Raw genomic sequence first — 19,661 nt, forward strand, 5'->3', positions numbered from 1 at the left:
AATCTACATATAGATAGGGCAAACCAAATACTGTATAGAGGAGGAATTCGTGGAGTGCGTACGTGATGGTTTTTTTGGACCAATACGTTGAGGAACCAACTAGAGAACAGGCCATCTGAGACTGGGCACTGTGTAATGAGAAAGGATTAGTTAACAATCTATTTGTGTGGGGTTCCTTGGGGAAGAGCGATCATAACATGATAGAATTCTTCATCAAGATGGAGAGCGAGAGAGTTGATTCTGAGACTAGGGTCCTGAATCTAAATAAAGGAAAAAAAGGTATGAGGTACAAGTTGGCTATGATAGATTGGGGAACGTTACTTAAAAGGGTTGACAGTGGATCGGCAATGGCTTGCATTTAAAGAGCGCATGGATAAATTACAACAATTGTTCATTCCTGTCTGGCGCAAAAATAAAACAGGAAGGGTGGCTCAACAAAAGAAATTAGAGCTAATATTAGATCCAAGGAGGAGAAATATAAAATGGCCAGAACAAGCAGCAAAACTGAGGATTGGCAGCAGTTTAGAATTCAGCAAAGGAGGACAAAGGGATTGATTAAGAAGGGGAAAATAGCATATGAGAGTAAGCTTGCAGAGAACATAAAAACTGACTCTAAAAGCTTCTATAGATATGTGAAGAGAAAAAGATTAGTGAAGACAAATGTGGGTCCCTTACAGTCAGAAACAGGGGAATTGAAAATGGGGAACAAAGAAATGGCAGGCCAATTAAATACATACTTTGGTTCTGTCTTCACAAAGGAGGACATAAATTACCTCCCAGAAATGTTGGGGAATATAGGGTCTAGTGAGAAGGAGGAACTGTATGAAATCGGTATTAGTAGGGAAATGGTGTTAGGGAAATTGATGGGATTGAAAGCCGATAAATCCCCAGGGCTTGATAATCTACATCCCAGAGTACTTAAGGAAGTGGCCCTAGAAATAGTAGATGCATTGCTGGTGATTTTTCAAAATTCTATAGACTCTGGAACAGTTACAACGGATTGGAGGGTAGCTAATGTAACCCCACTATTTAAAAAAGGATGTAGAGAGAAAACAGGGAATTATAGACCGGTTAGCCTGACATCAGTAGTGGGGAAAATGCTAGAGTCCATTATAAAAGATGTTAACAGTAAAGCACTTGGAAAACAATGACAGGATCGGACAAAGTCAACATGGATTTACGAAAGGGAAATCATGCTTGACAAATCTACTGGAATTTTTTGAGGATGTAACTAGTAGAATAGATAAAGGAGAACCAGTGGATGTGGTGCATTTGGACTTTCAGAAGGCTTTCGACAAGGTCCCACATTAGAGATTAGCGTACAAAATTAAAGAACATGGAATTGGGGCTAAGGTACTGACATGGATAGAGAACTGGTTAGCAGAAAGGAAACAAAGAGTAGGAATAAACGGGTCTTTTTCCGAGTGGCAAGCAGTGACTAGTGGGATACTGCAAGGATCAGTGCTAGGACCCCAGCTATTCACAATATATATTAATGATATAGATGAGGGAATTAAATGTAATATATCCAAGTTTGCAGACAACACAAAGCTGGGTGGGAGTGTGAGCTGTGAGGAGGATGCAGAGAAGCTCCAGTGTGATTTGGACAGGTTGAGTGAGTGGGCAAATACACGGCAGATGCAGTATAATGTGGATAAATGTGAGATTATCCACTTTGGTGGCAAAAACAGAAAGGCAGATTATCTGAACGGCAATAGATTGGGAAAGGGGAGGTGCAGCGAGACCTGGGTGCCCTTGTGCAACAGTCGCTGAAAGTAAGCATGCAGGTGCAGCAGACAGTTGAGAAGGCAAATGGTATGTTGGCCTTCATAACGAGAGGATTTGAGTATAGGAGCAAGGATGTCTTGCTGCAATTATACAAGGCCTTGGTGAGACCACATCTGGAGTATTGTCTGCAGTTTTGGTCTCCTTATCTGAGGACGGATGTTCTTGTTCTGGAGGGAGTGTAGCAAAGGTTCATCAGACTGGGATGGCAGGATTGACGTATGAAGAGAGATTGAATCAATTAGGCTTGTATTCACTAGAGTTTAGAAGAATGAGAGGGGATCTCTAGAAACCTACAAAATTTAACAGGACTGGACAGACTAAATGCAGGAAGGATGTTCCCGATGGCGGGGGAGTCCAGGACCAGGGGTCACAGGAGATAAGGGGTAAGCCATTTAGGACTGAGATGAGGAGGGATTTCTTCACCCAGAGAGTGGTGAACCTGTGGAATTCTCTACCACAGAAAGCCGTTGAGGCCAAATCATTAAATATATTCAAGAAAAAGGTAGATATAGTTCTTAGGGCTAAAGGGATCAAGGGAAGCGGGGAGAAAGCGGGAACAGGGTACTGAGTTTGGACGATCAGCCATGATCGTATTGAATGTCGGTGCAGGCTCGAAGGGCCGATTGGCCTACTCCTGCTTCTGTTTTTCTATGTTTCTAAAAAGTCCCCTCTTTACCATCAGCATCATGATCTCTTCCAAGAGGTAGGTGGGGGGGGGGGGGGGGGGGCGGTGCAGACATCAGGATTAAGGCTCTGAACATTATGGAATTCAGATACTCAATCAGGGCTCACTAAATGGAGCACTGCTCAGCCATTTGAAGATCTGGTTTGGCAGCACAGATTTCAAAATAAGCTCTAAATGCCTTGTCACAGCTAGCACTCCCCAAGTGTGGCTATACCATTGCCTTTTACAGATCTGGAATTTATGCTCTATCCCTCTGGCTATACATCAACATTTAGTTTGCCTTATATGCATTGTACTGTTGGTTCCATGATCTATCCACCAATATCCCAGATTCCTCTCCGATGTGTTTGGCAGCTTAGACCGACTTAATATATTCCCACTTTTTGTCTTCCTTTCCTAGTATCATTACATTGCATTTTGTCCAGATTAAATGAAATTTCCCACTTATCTGCCCTCCTTCCCAATTTATCAGATTCTTTTGCATTTAGGTTGCCCCTTCTCTATTGGCAGATCACCCCTCCTCATCAGACATCTTTATTTCTGTCCCAAGTTCCAAATCATTTATATACATTGTAAAGAGTAGTGACTCCACAGAGATCCCTTTGGTACCCTCCTAGTGACCCCCTGCCATCTTAATGAAGCTCCATTCACAACTACCCTTTGCTCTCTCAGGTGTAATCAATTTTCAACCAACCTTACAGGCTTTTTCATATTTCATGCTGTCCTACCATGTATACAAATCACTTGTGTGACACCATCAATTGCCTTGCTGCACTCAATTTCCTTTGCCAAAAAGATCCATCGTTTCCTTGAAAAACTTCAATGAATTCGTTAGGTAAGACTTTCTTTCCATAAATCGAAACTGAAATCCCTCTTTCCACGCCTATTTAAATAATTCATTATCCATTCTTTTAGCTTCCCAGTTTCTCTGTCTCCATTGTATCTGTTGAGATGATGTCACCTTTCATACCAGTGCTACCGATGTATCTTCCTATTTCCTCAATAGAGGATTACACCCACCCTGACCCCCTACACCCGCACCGTGGTTATCAGGGTCCTCGACCTTGTCCATCCCATTTCCAACAATTTTTCCTCTCATCCATTCCCCTCCCTCCCAGAACCACGATAGGGCTCTCCTTGTGCTGACATTCCACCCCACCAGCCTCCACATTCAATGGATCTTCCTCTGCCATTTCTGTCAACTTCAGAATGATGCCACCACCAGCCACATCTTCCCCTCTCCTCCCTTTCAGCATTCCAAAGGGACCATTTCCTCTGCAACCCCCGGTCTACTCCTCAACCACCCCTTCCCCTCCCATGGCATCTTTTCATGCAAGCGCAGGAAATCCAACACCTGCCCCTTTCCCTTCCGCCCTTTCCACTGTCCAGGGCCCCAAACACATCCGCCAGGTGAAACAGTAGTTTATTGGTACTTCTTTCAATTTAATATAATTTATTGATGCTCACTATTCAGGCCCCTCTGCATGGGGGTTACCAACCACAGATTCAGTATCTGTTTTGCAGAACATCTGCATTCAGTCCACAAGTCTGATCCTGAGCTTCTGGTCGCTTGTCATTTTAATTCTCTATCCCACTCTGACCTTGGCCTCCTACACTGTTGTAATGAAGCTCAAGGGGTAGCATCTGACCTTTCTATTCAGCACTTTACAGCCTTCTGGACTTTATTTCAGCAATTTCAGATCACAACCACTATCCACATTTTTTATCTAGACAGCAGCTGTTGGTGATGATTCTGCTATTCCCATTTGTACCTCCTCGACACACATCTCTTCTTCATTTGTCCAATTACCATCTCCTATTGCCTTGCACAATCCTCCCTTTTATCATTTAATCTCTCGTGCCTTCCATCCTATCACAGACCTTCCCTTTTGTTCTTGACTCCCACCCTTTCCCTGCCTCTTCATTTGCTTAACACCTATTACTGTTCTTTTTCTGTTCCGATGAAAGATCAACAACTTGATAGGTTAACTCTGTTTCTCTCACCACAGATGCTGCCTGGAGAGCTAAGTACTTCCAGCATTTTCTGTTTATATTTCAGCTTTTCATCATCTGTAGCAGTTTGCTTTTGCTGTAGTTTCCTGGGTTGCTCCTATGACAAATTTTGAAAATTATGTCAGCTATTTTCCATTCTTCAGGCACTTTTCCCTGTATTCTTAGATTTCAGAGGCCCAAATCTGTACATCGATGTATAAGATTGGTTATCCTCAATAAATGTGTCTACTCACTCATACTGAAATCAAATGGGGATCAGTTCTCTGAAAGACCAGTGTGAGACCTCTTCTTTTCTCCTAGGCAAAAATTATGGGGATTGTCAGTTGAGCTACACATGCCACAACAATGAGCTGCATAGTAGAACTGGCAGTGCCTTGGAAACAAGCCATCTGCCCATCCTTTTGGCCTGGAAATGATGCAAAAAGGTAGGGAAACAATAATTGTGCAGAAATGAAAATGCAAAACATACTTAACAACATTAGATTCTTATGCACACAGTAACAGTAGGCCAAATTATTGCCCACTGGTGCTCCAACAGTCTTGATGATACGCTTAGTGATGCAATGTTTAAATTGGACGATGTGTATAATGCTCGTCTTGGAGGAATACAGTTCAGTTTTCATTGTTTGATTTCCTGTCTATTTCACTCAAATGAAGATACGGTTACAATATTTTGATCCCTGGGTGAATATTAAAATTGCTGAAATACAATATTATCAGGCCTCCACAAGCCATTACTATTTCTTCACAATCGCCAACCTTGGATTTGTAGTGCAACACGCAGCAATAAATTTCGTCAGAAAGGCATACAAGACAATGCAACACATTCAACCCACAATGCAGACATAATGCTCCGGAATAAATTAGGTTGCTGGTTAGAACAAGGTACACGTTCTCTGTTTAAAAACTCCAGGATATCTTACAGAAACTGTCTGAAGAGTATTATATATGCTATTCCATCTGGTTAATTATTGCATTTCAATTGGTTAAATTGTGCTTCCAATCAGTGACAGATATCACTGTGAGACACAAGAAGAGATCAAACACAGTAAAAAGTCTATGGTGACAAAGCACATCAACAGAACCAAATTGGGAAGCTTTCCATGCCTCGTTATTCTATAAACCTTTTTTACAGTATTTTCAGTGCAGGTAGTGAGCATGCCGTAATACAGTATGATTAAGTTTCAACATGCTTGTTGATTTGTACAAGTTTAGCACACTTGCCAGAGATGCTCTGTTCCTCCAGAAGCAATGCAATAATTGTATCTCACTGAGAGACTCACCATTCGAATACATTAAAGTGACTCTCCCGTACTTCCCTCATAGATACAGACTAAACTCGCCAGAAAAAATTTGAGTTTGTTCATTACCGTGCAAGAATCAATTGAACAGTGTGATTTACTGCCAACCAACATTTCCAGCACCGAAAATTAATTTTTCAAAATGTGGCATCTTGTTCCTTCAGATTTTAATTTTTTTTAAATCATCAATAAAAGTAAGTAAAACTTGTTTTTACTTTTTGTGCCTTGGGTCTTATCCCTGTTCCACAAAGTCGAACTGAGGGATTTTTAACGAAAGCAACTGCCACACTGCTTTGCATTAACATTTTTCTTGATGTTGAATCAGTTTTTGGATCTTGTTTTACAGGTGAATTTTCCAATGAAAAACTGCACTGTTTGCAACTGCATCCTGGGTAATTTAACTTGCCGGAAGCTCTACCCAATGAGAAAAACATAACATCCTCTATCCACTCTGCTTCATGTGCCTCTTCTCTCTGCCCTCTCACCCAATTTTCCATCCAGCTCAACTTCTTATGAGCCATCAGGAGTTAGTCCAACCAAAGACTAAAATTATCCTTTTAATACGAATTTAAACAAAAACCAAGGTGATCTCCTTTGGCACCGTGGTTCCAAATAGGAGCATCCTTGGGCTACCGGGTGTAGGCTTGTGGAGAAGGGCATGGAATAGGAAAGCAGGAGCTGAAGCACTCGGAGCAGGGCCCAAGTGAATGGAAGGAATGGCACTGAAACAGTTGGTGTGGGCTTGAGTGTGTGAAACACATCCCCAGCACTTGGAGAGGGGAGTACACTGAAAGGGACAACAGGTTGGGCAAAGTGTTCACAATATCCAAGGTGGAGACGTCATGGGAGTAGAAAGGAAAAATTGGGAGTTATCATGGTTGCTGAAAATAATGACATTTTGTTCCTCAAAACGATCCAAGTGATAGGTTAGGATGGATGAAGGTTGAAAGTCACTAAGATAGAAACAGTATCAGGATGGTGGACAGTGGTCTTTCCTCATTTAGCAATTTTTATGTTCCTCTATTCACTGAACTGCTGTGTTTCACGGTTTTTCATTTTCATTATGGTACATTGCTCCTTTAAAAATTATTGTGCAATGTTAGGTTTCCAACATGAGGTTATAAACTGCAAACAATGATAGATGTTTTAAATAACAAAAGCACTTACTTACCTTGCTTTTTCATCTCCTTCAGCTGACCTTTAAAGCATATATATTTATCATTTTTGATTAGATCCTCATCTTTGTTGAGATTGTTCAGTTCGTTAAACCTTTTATCTACTAATGCTTTCAAATCAGGCATTCTTTCAGGCCGCTCTTGCTTTATCTAGAAAAGAAAAGATTTATTCAACAATGAGCACGATAAATTGTTATAGGTATTCATATGAACTCGATCTCTTTTAATCATCATCTCCATATAATTAGCACTCAAGCAGCTAACTTTAGGCCAGTAGACTGGCACTGTCGTATATACTTCAGCCCCTCAATATATCGAAGATAAATTTTCTTGAGCGTAATATGTATGTGACTAACAAGTGATCAGCAGGGAAGAGAACGGCCAACAGAGGTGGGAGAAATGGCTGAAGGTGGGGCTGGGGGGGCGGGGGGAGAAAGAGAGAGAGAAGCTGCCGTCAGAGGGGGGGGAGAAACAGAGTAGGGGAGAAATGGAGGACAGAGTGGGGGGAGAAAGAGGAGAGAAACAGAGGACGGCGGGGGGGGGGGGGGCGGAGAGGAGAGAAACAGAGGACGGGGGGGTGGCGGAAGAGAAACGGAGGGGGGGGGGGGAAAGAGAGAAACAGAGACGGGGGGTGGGGGGGGGGGGAAGAGAGAAACAGAGACGGGGGGTGGGGGGGGGGGGGGGAGAGTGTAACGGAGGACGGGGGGTGGCGGAAAAGAAACGGAGGACGGGGAGGAGGGAGAGAGAAACAGAGGACGGGGGACGGGGGGGGGGTAGAGGAGAGAAACGGAGGACGGGGGACGGGGGGGGGGGGGGGAGGTGGGGGGGGGTAGAGGAGAGAAACGGAGGACGGGGAGGAGGGAGAGAGAAACGGAGGACGGGGAGGGAGGGAGAGAGAAACGGAGGACGGGGAGGAGGGAGAGAGAAACGGAGGACGGGGAGGAGGGAGAGAGAAACGGAGGACGGGGAGGAGGGAGAGAGAAACGGAGGACGGGGAGGAGGGAGAGAGAAACGGAGGACGGGGAGGAGGGAGAGAGAAACGGAGGACGGGGAGGAGGGAGAGAGAAACGGAGGACGGGGAGGAGGGAGAGAGAAACGGAGGACGGGGAGGAGGGAGAGAGAAACGGAGGACGGGGAGGAGGGAGAGAGAAACGGAGGACGGGGAGGAGGGAGAGAGAAACGGAGGACGGGGAGGAGGGAGAGAGAAACGGAGGACGGGGAGGAGGGAGAGAGAAACGGAGGACGGGGAGGAGGGAGAGAGAAACGGAGGACGGGGAGGAGGGAGAGAGAAACGGAGGACGGGGAGGAGGGAGAGAGAAACGGAGGACGGGGAGGAGGGAGAGAGAAACGGAGGACGGGGAGGAGGGAGAGAGAAACGGAGGACGGGGAGGAGGGAGAGAGAAACGGAGGACGGGGAGGAGGGAGAGAGAAACGGAGGACGGGGAGGAGGGAGAGAGAAACGGAGGACGGGGAGGAGGGAGAGAGAAACGGAGGACGGGGAGGAGGGAGAGAGAAACGGAGGACGGGGAGGAGGGAGAGAGAAACGGAGGACGGGGAGGAGGGAGAGAGAAACGGAGGACGGGGAGGAGGGAGAGAGAAACGGAGGACGGGGAGGAGGGAGAGAGAAACGGAGGACGGGGAGGAGGGAGAGAGAAACGGAGGACGGGGAGGAGGGAGAGAGAAACGGAGGACGGGGAGGAGGGGAGAGAGAAACGGAGGACGGGGAGGAGGGAGAGAGAAACGGAGGACGGGGAGGAGGGAGAGAGAAACGGAGGACGGGGAGGAGGGAGAGAGAAACGGAGGACGGGGAGGAGGGAGAGAGAAACGGAGGACGGGGAGGAGGGAGAGAGAAACGGAGGACGGGGAGGAGGGAGAGAGAAACGGAGGACGGGGAGGAGGGAGAGAGAAACGGAGGACGGGGAGGAGGGAGAGAGAAACGGAGGACGGGGAGGAGGGAGAGAGAAACGGAGGACGGGGAGGAGGGAGAGAGAAACGGAGGACGGGGAGGAGGGAGAGAGAAACGGAGGACGGGGAGGAGGGAGAGAGAAACGGAGGACGGGGAGGAGGGAGAGAGAAACGGAGGACAGAGGGGGGGAAACGGAGGACAGAGGGAGAGAGAAACGGAGGACAGAGGGGGGGAAACGGAGGACAGAGGGGGGGAAACGGAGGACAGAGGGGGGGAAACGGAGGACAGAGGGGGGGGAAACGGAGGACAGAGGGGGGGGAAACGGAGGACAGAGGGGGGGGAAACGGAGGACAGAGGGGGGGGGAAACGGAGGACAGAGGGGGGGGAAACGGAGGACAGAGGGGGGGAAACGGAGGACAGAGGGGGGGGAAACGGAGGACAGGGGGGGGGAAACGGAGGACAGGGGGGGGGAAACGGAGGACGGGGGGGGGAAACGGAGGACAGGGGGGGGGGAAACGGAGGACAGGGGGGGGAAACGGAGGACAGGGGGGGGGAAACGGAGGACAGGGGGGGGAAACGGAGGACAGGGGGGGAACGAGGACAGGGGGGGGAAAACGGAGGACAGGGGGGGGGAAAACGGAGGACAGGGGGGGGAAAACGGAGGACAGGGGGGGGGAAAACGGAGGACAGGGGGGGGGAAAACGGAGGACAGGGGGGGGGAAAACGGAGGACAGGGGGGGGGAAAACGGAGGACAGGGGGGGGGAAAACGGAGGACAGGGGGGGGGAAAACGGAGGACAGGGGGGGGGAAAACGGAGGACAGGGGGGGGAAAACGGAGGACAGGGGGAGGGGGAAAAACGGAGGACAGGGGGGGGGAAAACGGAGGACAGGGGGGGGGAAAACGGAGGACAGGGGGGGGAAAACGGAGGACAGGGGGGGGGGAAAACGGAGGACAGGGGGGGGGAAAACGGAGGACAGGGGGGGGGAAAACGGAGACAGGGGGGGGGAAAACGGAGGACAGGGGGGGGAAAACGGAGGACAGGGGGGGGGAAAACGGAGGACGGGGGGGGGGAAAACGGAGGACGGGGGGGGGGGAAAACGGAGGACAGGGGGGGGGAAAACGGAGGACAGGGGGGGGGAAAACGGAGGACAGGGGGGGGGGAAAACGGAGGACGGGGGGGGGGAAACGGAGGACAGGGGGGGGGAAACGGAGGACAGGGGGGGGGAACGGAGGACAGGGGGGGGAAACGGAGGACAGAGGGGGGGGAACGGAGGACAGAGGGGGGGGAAACGGAGGACAGAGGGGGGGGAAACGGAGGACAGAGGGGGGGGAAACGGAGGACAGAGGGGGGGGGAAACGGAGGACAGAGGGGGGGGAAACGGAGGACAGAGGGGGGGGAAACGGAGGACAGAGGGGGGGGAAACGGAGGACAGAGGGGGGGGAAACGGAGGACAGAGGGGGGGAAACGGAGGACAGAGGGGGGGAAACGGAGGACAGAGGGGGGGGAAACGGAGGACAGAGGGGGGGGAAACGGAGGACAGAGGGGGGGGAAACGGAGGACAGAGGGGGGGGAAACGGAGGACAGAGGGGGGGGAAACGGAGGACAGAGGGGGGGAAACGGAGGACAGAGGGGGGGAAACGGAGGACAGAGGGGAGGCAGAAAGAGAGGGAATAGTGGGAGATTGGGTGAAGGGAAGAGAGAAGGGAGCATCATAGAACTATCAAAATGCAAATCTATCGAAGTGTAATCAACAGGCTTCAGTGAGGTAAATGCAGGGAGCTCGTCTCCCAATGTTCACAGACAGTACAAAAAAAATTAACAAAATACCGGAATCAGAAATAAAATTGTTAACGGTAGAAATCTATATAAGTTCTGTCAGAATTTGTAAAGGGAAAAGACAGGTTTATGGCTCAGGTGTAAAAACCCACTTTTAAGGCGGATTGAGATAACAGGGAAAGAGAAAGGATTGGCATTGGGAGGTGGTTAGATACTCAAAGTTGTTCATGGTTGAGTGACATGCAAACTATTCAACAGAACAGCAGGAACCATTTAGATGGTATGAAATATTATCCTAGTGAGGCAGTGAAAACATTAGAGAAATGAAAGAATATGTAATTAGAAGCATGGGAGAGCTCACACAAGAAAAATGCTGCTCGCAGTGCAGATGATCCAACATGAAAACAGGAATCCATGCTTTTTTTGGGATAAACCAAATAAGCAATTACTTATACACCCACAGCTATAATACAGAATGTTCTAGAAGGGCATCTTGTACTGCACTGCTCTCGCCTCCTATCTGCCCATCGCACCCCTAACCCATCACCTGGCCCAGTAGGCAGACCTTTTCTACAAATGCTTAAGAGTTCTCTGCTGGAAACTTGGTTTTGGTTTGGCTGGACCCCTTGACAGGAATACAAATCCCTTACTGCCCTGTCCTAATGGCTGTTGAGAAACCATTGCTTCTCATTGAGCCCCTCAGATAATACTAAAAATGAAGAAAAATGAACAGTATGTACGAATTATGCCAACCATGGAACTAGCAGCATAAAGCTCTGGAGCCTGACAATGTGCAGAGTGTGCATTATCGTCCCGAGGAAGAGTTTTAAAACCGAAACAGCTTTAGGAACAAGGTCACTGTGACAGTAAACAATAATTCCCCCACTTCATATTGTTGGATGCAAAGCCTCCTCCAAACCAGTCTCTGAGATAACGTCGTTACTCTTCTCAGTTCAAAGAAAGATATTTCACTTCAAAAAAAATACATAACCAGTGCATAATTAAAAGCTTTTAACTTTAAAAGTTACTTTGTGAAGACAGATGATTAATTGAGATTCTAAAATTATTTTCATAAACTTAGAGCAACCTCTTTTCTGAAGGCTCAGTCTGTAAACTGGTCACCTGACCAACACTTTTAATTACAGCAATAGAGGCAATTTTGGGTTACGGGAAAACAGTATTTGTAGGCAACACTCACACTGCTCCAAAAATGGTGCTAATTTAACCTCACTTTGTCAAGGTCCATCCAGACCCTTAACACTACTAAAAGGCATCCTGGGACTGGCATCTGGTTGCATTGCCCAGTTGAACATCAAAACATGGACAATGAGAATATATGTTAAAGTAATCATCTAGAGCCTTTGACCTCTTCGCTACACTTTCTCCCTCCTTCCAATCTTCTTTCTCTCAGATTTTCCATCACTTACAATGCACCTCCTTACTCAGAGCCTATCCAAGATTACCCCCCAAATTGCCTCTCCCTTCACTACCAAACCAAGGCTAATCCCTACACCTCTCTCCTTGTTTCCTGTCCTACTCTCTCTCACTCCTTCATCTGAACCTAGAATTACACAAGCTCCACTCTTCCTCCTTTTAACTGGTAAAACAGGAGACTCTCTAACTCTTAACCAGCCAAGTGCCTGCCCACAATGCAGAGAACTTGTACTAAACGACTGCATTGTACTTAGTGAGGATTTTCATCAGTGCATTGTACTTTACCCACCCTAACTATTTGCTCATTATCCCAGGACTGATGTAGATTTACATCTACAAAAGGGAAGAAGCAGACATTAACTATAAAACACTACTTATAAAACATGGATGATTGTCACGTGCATTCTTCGACCGCAACCTATTAGAGGTGTTTCTTACTGGGTCTCCCACCCAGAAGAATTGCAAACAATACTTTTTATTTTAATGTTAACAGTATCCAGAATTGGGAAAGATATTAGACTCCACACGGAATGTGTCTTATTTATAGACAAACTACAACTTTTTAAACTATTGCACTCAGTTATGATGAACTGTAACTATTCCCATTATGGGCACTTTAAAGTTTGTTTCTAAATAAACTTTTTGGCTTCAAGGCTTCATGTGCATGCCAGGCTGAAGTCTTGAAGCCTCAAAACCTATATTTAGTTCTTCTGTGGTATGGTTTGGGAATGCAGCTAAAATCTGTAGGGATTACAGAACAACAAAATTAGGGTTTCAAACACAACGTTTTAGATCAAGCCTGCCTAGGAAATGCCTTTAAAGCTTTGCTGCAGTCCATCTCTGACCACCAACACAGGCAACAGAAGGATCAGAGTACCTATTATCCTAGCAACTGTCACACTAGCATGCTGTATGGCACCAATCAGAAAAGTCAACTGACCTGTTCTGATTTATCCACTGTAACATAAGTCTACAAAATCTAAGTAAATATCTACTATATATTAAATTTGGTACATTAGCACACATTTTATTGGAAACATTATAAACAACTGAAATACTTGTCAGTCAAGAAGGTGCTGCTGAGCTAGACCTTCTCAATATTAAATGTTCACACACAGTAGCTGCTATTCTATACTAAGTAATACCCCGATTGCAGTCTGGTAACCAGGTTTCCACAACTTAGTGAAAATGCGTGCAGATTTTTTTTTTTGTTAACCAGCATTTTTCTGCCCAGTCATTCAAAGTTCTAATTTCCAACATAAGGGTTTCAACAAAATAAAAAAATTAAAACCAGTACAAAGCAGTAATCAACAAAATGTTGAACTACGTAGCCAAAACAATAGAATAGCAGATAGAATAAATCAAGAGCAAACTGCATCGTGCTCTACTCAAAACTACACTTTGAGTACTGCATTTAGCTCTGGTTGCCAGGACACAAGGGAAACATTGAAACACCGGAGGCAGTGCAGAGAAAAGCCACAAGGCTGATCTCTATCATCCAAGATAAGTGTAATGTAGAAATAGTCAAGAAATGTAGGCTTTTCAGCATGGAAAGGAAGTGTTAGAGAGGTGATACTGAAGCTACTTATGGGCTGAATTTTACCAGCCCCTTGATGCCATGGGTCGCCGTTGGGAGGATGTGGGGAGGGGGGGGAGGGGGGAAGAGAGGGGCGCGTAAAATTCAGCGGGGAGAGGCCCGCCTTGACCCCGAAGTCGAGAAGGATCCACCGCGTATTACCGGCGACGGGGGGACCACAGTGCGCCCCCCCCACCCCCCGCCACCTGGTAGTGGGGCCTTCGTCTAAACATTCAAATGAACAATAATGAGATTAAAATCAACTTACCTGCAGGTGGCAGTCATCCCACGCCGATTTTACGGCCGCCGAACACAGCACCCTCGCCTTTGGAGAGGCGAGAACCTGGTGGGGAGGGGAGAAGAATAAAATTTTCAGGGAGGGGGGAGTGGCAAAGACAAACGTGATTGGGTGAAGGGATGGTGGGAAGGGGTTGAAAGTTAAAGGAAAGAAAGTTTGGGGGGAAAAGATTGTGATGGAAACGTTAATTTTTTTTTGGGGGGGGGGTAAGGACAATACTACACTGATTATTCATTGAGGGGGTGGGAGAGGGGATTTGAAGTATGCATAACATTCTTTTGCAAACTATTTAAAAACTTGCCACTTTAAACATTGAAATGTAAGTAAAGGGCTTGAAGCCCTTTAAAAATGGCGCCGATGCCTGCACGGTGGCGTGGACACGGTTGCCAGGAACACACGGGCCGCCCCCTCTACGCCATCAGGGGCAGCCGCTCCGTGCCCTCTATTTAAATGATCCCCCACGCGTAATATTGGAAGGCCGCCGAGTCCAGTGCGTGCACACAAATAAAATCCAGCCCTATAAGATAGTTAAGGGAATGGAAATGGTAAATGCGGAATATTACTTTGATAAACAGAGTGAGCAAGACAAGGGGACACAGATTCAAACTCTCTTTTTCTCTTGTTTACGTCCAGCAGGTTGTGTTTTGGGGTGCTTCTGTAACAAAGTCACTTTTCACAGGAGGAGGTTATTAGCCTAACTCGCAACTCCTTGCCAAGAAAATTGGCTAGATGCAATGGGAAGTATCATTCCACTCCCATCAGACACTGGTACCCTGCTGGATATCAACCCAATATTCAGAGACTGGAGCTCTGGTCAGCAGCTTGCTGGGAAATAGATTAAAATTAGTAAATGGTAAATTTAGGACTGACATCAGAAAACCTCTCTTTACACCAAGGAGTGATGGCCATCCAAAAGAGACATCCAGGAAGAGAAGTGTAGGTCAGCAATTATAATAAACAAATAAAACACACAAACACAAAATTTGTTAACATATGCACCCAGACCCCAATCAAATTTGCAGCTTCAGCCTCTAGCTGTGGCAGATGTCTTGTAGACATTCGAACTTCAATGAACCATAGCGAATTTTATTGATTTATTTTTCAGAATATATCTTTTTTTATTTGCTTGTAATGCTCTGTATGTTTTACTGCTTGCATCATTTGTGCACAACAGGAAAGAAAAATGACAAATGAAAGGATTATTCTAACAATTGTGTGGTTTTCCTCTGGTTATTTATTATGGAGTTAATGGTTATTTGAGCCCATCCCGTACTTGCCCTGTGGACATGTTGCACTTTGGAGGTGCAGGGTACTGGGAACATAGGAATACAAGAGTTTTGACTTGTGATGCCTTTGAAAGGTATGATGTGACAAGTGTACGCTAGACGCTAGACTTACAATTATGTCAGTAGATGCACAGTGCACTGCTTTGGATAATGGGAAAGCCATACTGGTACTGTTCCAAAATTGTATCAATTTAACCTCACTTTGTCGGGGTACACCCAAACCATGATCAGCAGTAAAAGGCATTGAGTCATGCAGCACAGAAACAGGGCCTTCGGCCCATCGTGTCTGTGCCAACCATCAAGCACTTAACTATTCTAATCCCATTTTCCTGCACTTGGCCCGTAGCCTTGTATGTTATGGCGTTTCAAGTGCTCATCCAAATACTTCTTAAATGTTGTGATGGTTTCTGCCTCTACCACCCCTTCAGGCAGTGTATTCCAGATTCCAACCACCCTCTGGGTGAAATAATTTTTCCTCAAATCCCCCCTAAACCTCCTGCCCCTTACCTTGAATCTATGCCCCCTGGTTCTTGACCCCTCCACGAAGGGAAAATGTTTCTTCCTATCTAATCTATCAATGCCCCTCATAATTTTGTATACCTCAATCATGTCCTCCCTCAGCCTTCTCTGCTCCAAGCAAAACAACCCTAGCCTTTTCAGTCTCTCTTCATAGCTGAAACACTCCAGCCCAGGCAACATCCTGGTGAATCTTCTCTGCACCCTCTCCAGTGCAATCACATCCTTCCTATAGTGTGGTGCCCATACCGGGATGGGATCTGATAACTATCCTCCCATTTTTGAAATAGGTTTGTCTAAGACCTATCTTAATATAAAAAATAAGCAAACATTGATTTCAACATTACACAGCATTCAGCAGCAGCTTTCCAGTTCTTAAAGCACTAAATGTTTCCAAAGAAAAATATGCAGAGATCAATCATACAATACATGAAATATAACAATTCAGAGAAGTGTTTCAATAATCCCTAGTTATAAAATCAATTTGTAGATTTGCCATATACATGAATCTCATGAATAAAACCTGGTTACTGCAATCTTAAAATGGCAGTTTTTTGATTTGTGTTTAGCCACTACTTAACCAAGCACTATAAATCACATCCCAACCACCACCTCAGGCTTTGTATTGTGCATAATCAAGAGCACAGTAAGAAAATTCCTGTAACAAATGACCCAGCTATTTTTCTAACATCGACAGGCAATTTTAAAAAAAACTGTTCAGAATCATGTCCGTGAGCCAATTACTGCTCTATTTGAGTTTCCAGTTAGAAGTCTCAATATTTTTCATTATGCCTCCTATTGTCTCATGCTAACTCCGTTTTATCCACTGAAGCACATTGGAGGTCATTCTGTTTTGTCTCGTGTGTATACGTACATGTTTTCCTCTCCTGCTTCCCTTTGTTCTGCTCCTTTTTAAATACTGTTCATCCATAATATGACGAAGGGTCCGCACCCGAATTGCTCTCTACAGAGATGCTAAATGACCTGCTGAGTGTTTCCAGCATTCTCTTTCCAATCTTGTTTTCATTGTGGAAAGAAAATCAATTCTAAGTTATAAGTTCTACAATTATTCCTTTTGTTCTTCTCTGAACTTTAACCGATGCATTCATTTTTCTGAAAGTTGAGAATATGCTTAATAATGAGCTGCACAGTTTTAATGATTGATTTGGGCTTCTAATAAGCAGCTCTTAAAATGCATCCCAGTCCTTTACTGGCCTTCATAAGTAATAGTTTTACATTGAATGGACACGCGCAGCAAACGGTCAATAATCATAGCCAAGTCATTTATTTTCTAGTTGGGCAATGAACACTTATTCAGTCTGCCTCTTCGTTGCAGTTCCAACATGCATTAACTTGCATGTCTCCACATTAAAGTGTACACACAGTAAACACATTCCCATCCCTCAGTTAGCCTGATTGTGTGTGTTCATTTTAAGATAAAAATAGCTCATCAGTGGTAAGCAAAATACCATAAGCATACTTGGACTTCCAACTTATAGTTCACCTTCATTGTTAGAAATGTTATTAGTGCCAGTTTACTTTGGAAATAAATGCAGACAGTGGTGAACCTTGTGACTGTTAGCTACATGGGCATAATGCAGCTAGCAAGGTTCAGTCTGCTAAAGACCATAGAACCATAGAAAAATTAGAACACAGAAGGAGGTCTTTCAGCCCATCGTGTCCGTGCCGGCTGAAAAAACCTGCTGCCCAATCTAATCCCACCTTCCATCACCTGGTCCATAGCCTTGCAGGTTACAGCACTTCAGGTGCACGTCCAGGTACCTTTTAAAGAATTGAGGGTTTCTGCCTCCACCACCATTGCTGGCAGTGAATTCCAGACACCCACCACCCTCTGGGTGAAAATGTTTCTCATGTCCCCTCTAACCCTTCTACCAATTACCTTAAATCTATGCCCCCTGGTAATTGACCTGCCAGGGGAAACAGGTCCTTCATGTCTACTCTATCTAGGCCCCTCATAATTTTGTACACCTCAATTAAATCACAAAGTATAAATTGGGAAATAATGGAGGCATGTAAGAAGGGCCCTACAATTATCATGGGTGATTTTAATCTGCACATTGACTGGACAAATCAGATTGGCAGAGGTGACATGGAAGATGAATTTGTAGAGTGCATCAGGGATTGTTACTTAGAGCAATACGTTGCAGAACCTACCAAGGAACAGGCTATTTTAGATCAAGTAATGTGTAAATGAGGTAGGATTAATAAGAGATATCGTAGTTAAGAATCCTCTAGGGGGTAGCGATCACGACATGGTGGAATTTCAAATTCAGTTTGAGGGCAAGCAACTCGGGTCTCAAACCACTGTCCTCAACTTAAACAAGGGCAATTACAGAGGTATGAAGAAAGAGTTGTCTCAAGCGGACTGGGAAAATAGACTAAGGAGAAAGTCAGTGGATGAGCAGTGGCAGACATTTAAGCAGATACTTTGTAATGCACAACAAAAATTTATCCCGGTCAAAAAGGACTCAATGAGAAAGATGAACCACCCACGGTCAACAAGGGCAGTGAAGGACAGTATGCAATCAGCAGCAGATGACTAAAAAGCTAATAAAGAGGGAGAAACTTGATTATGAAATTAAATTGGCAAGAAATATAAAAACAAACAGCAAGAGCTTCTACAGGTATATAAAAAGAAAGAGTAGCTAAAGTGAGCGTGGAACCCTTGGAGGATGTGACTGGGGAATTGATAACTGGGAACCGGGAAATGTCAGATAATTTAAACCAATATTTTGTATCGGTCTTCACGGTGAAGGATAGAAACATCCCACAGATATCAGATATGCAAGTAGCTAATGGGAGGAAAGATCTTCTAACGAGGAAATCTATCACGAGGGAAAAAGTATTTGACAAACTAACGGGACTAAAGGCAGACAAGTTGATGCCCTACATCCAAGGGTTTTAAAGGAAGTGGCTGCAGAGATAGTGGAGGCATTGGTCCAAATATTGCAGAACTCAATGGATTCCAGAAGGGTCCCGGCAGTTTGGAAAACCGCTAATGTGGCACCCCTGTTCAAGAAGGGAGAGAGACAAAAAGCAGGAAACTATTGGCCAGTCACCCTAAAATCGGTCACTGGGAAAATGCGAGTCCATTATTAAGGAAGAAATAACAGGACATTTAGAAAAGCCTAACGCAATCAAACAGTCAACATGGTTTTGTGAAAGGGAAATCACGTTTGACAAATTTGCTAGAGTTCTTTGAGGATATAACAAGCAGAGTTGATAAAGGGGAACTAGTAAATGTAGTGTATTTAGATTTTCAGAAGGCAATCGATAAGGTGCCACATAAAAGATTATTGCACAAGATATTGGGGGTATTGGGGGTAATGTATTAACATGGATTGAGGATTGATTAATTCACAGAAGACAAGAGAGTCGGGATTAATGGGTCTTTTTCAGGTTGGAAAGACGTAACTAGTGGAGTGCCACAAGGATCAGTCCTAGGGCCTCAATTATTTACTACCTATATTAATGACTTGGAGGAGAGGGCAGAGTGTAATATATCCAAATTAGCTGACGAAACAAAAATAGGTGGGAGGGCATGTTGCGATGAGGACATAAGGAATCTGCAAGGGGATATAGATCGGTTGAGTGAGTGGGCAGAAACTTGGCAGATGGAGTTTAATGTAGGAAAGTGAGGTCATGCACTTTGATAGGAAGAATCAAAAGGCAGACTATTATTTAAATGGAGAGACCTCAAAAAAGTGCAGCACAGAGGGATCTGGTGTTCTTGTGTGTGAAACACAAAAAGTTAGCAGGTTCAGCAAGTAATTAAGAAGGCAAATGGAATTTTGGCCTTTATTGCTGGGGGGTTGCAGTTTAAAAATAGGGAAATCTTGTTACAACTGTACAGGGCGTTGGTAAGGTTGCACCTGGAGTACTGT

At 45.3% G+C, this 19,661-nt stretch overlaps 1 protein-coding gene across 3 annotated transcripts in view; it reads right to left on the reverse strand.

The window, feature by feature from the left end:
* nsmce2 (NSE2 (MMS21) homolog, SMC5-SMC6 complex SUMO ligase) overlaps positions 1-19,661 on the reverse strand; it is a 234,009-nt gene that overhangs the window by 127,165 nt on the left and 87,183 nt on the right. For 2 of the 3 annotated variants that reach the window (XM_068032433.1, XM_068032435.1), the window contains exons 4-5: positions 13,925-13,999; positions 6,959-7,112 (exon numbers count right to left, since the gene is read on the reverse strand). In XM_068032433.1, the coding sequence (XP_067888534.1) occupies positions 6,959-7,112; positions 13,925-13,999 (229 nt within the window). The remainder of the gene's footprint in view (positions 1-6,958; positions 7,113-13,924; positions 14,000-19,661) is intronic. The other variant, XM_068032434.1, reaches the window with a different exon arrangement.

This window comes from Heterodontus francisci, chromosome 5 (assembly GCF_036365525.1).
Source record: "Heterodontus francisci isolate sHetFra1 chromosome 5, sHetFra1.hap1, whole genome shotgun sequence".
In the NCBI taxonomy this organism is placed as follows: domain Eukaryota; kingdom Metazoa; phylum Chordata; class Chondrichthyes; order Heterodontiformes; family Heterodontidae; genus Heterodontus; species Heterodontus francisci.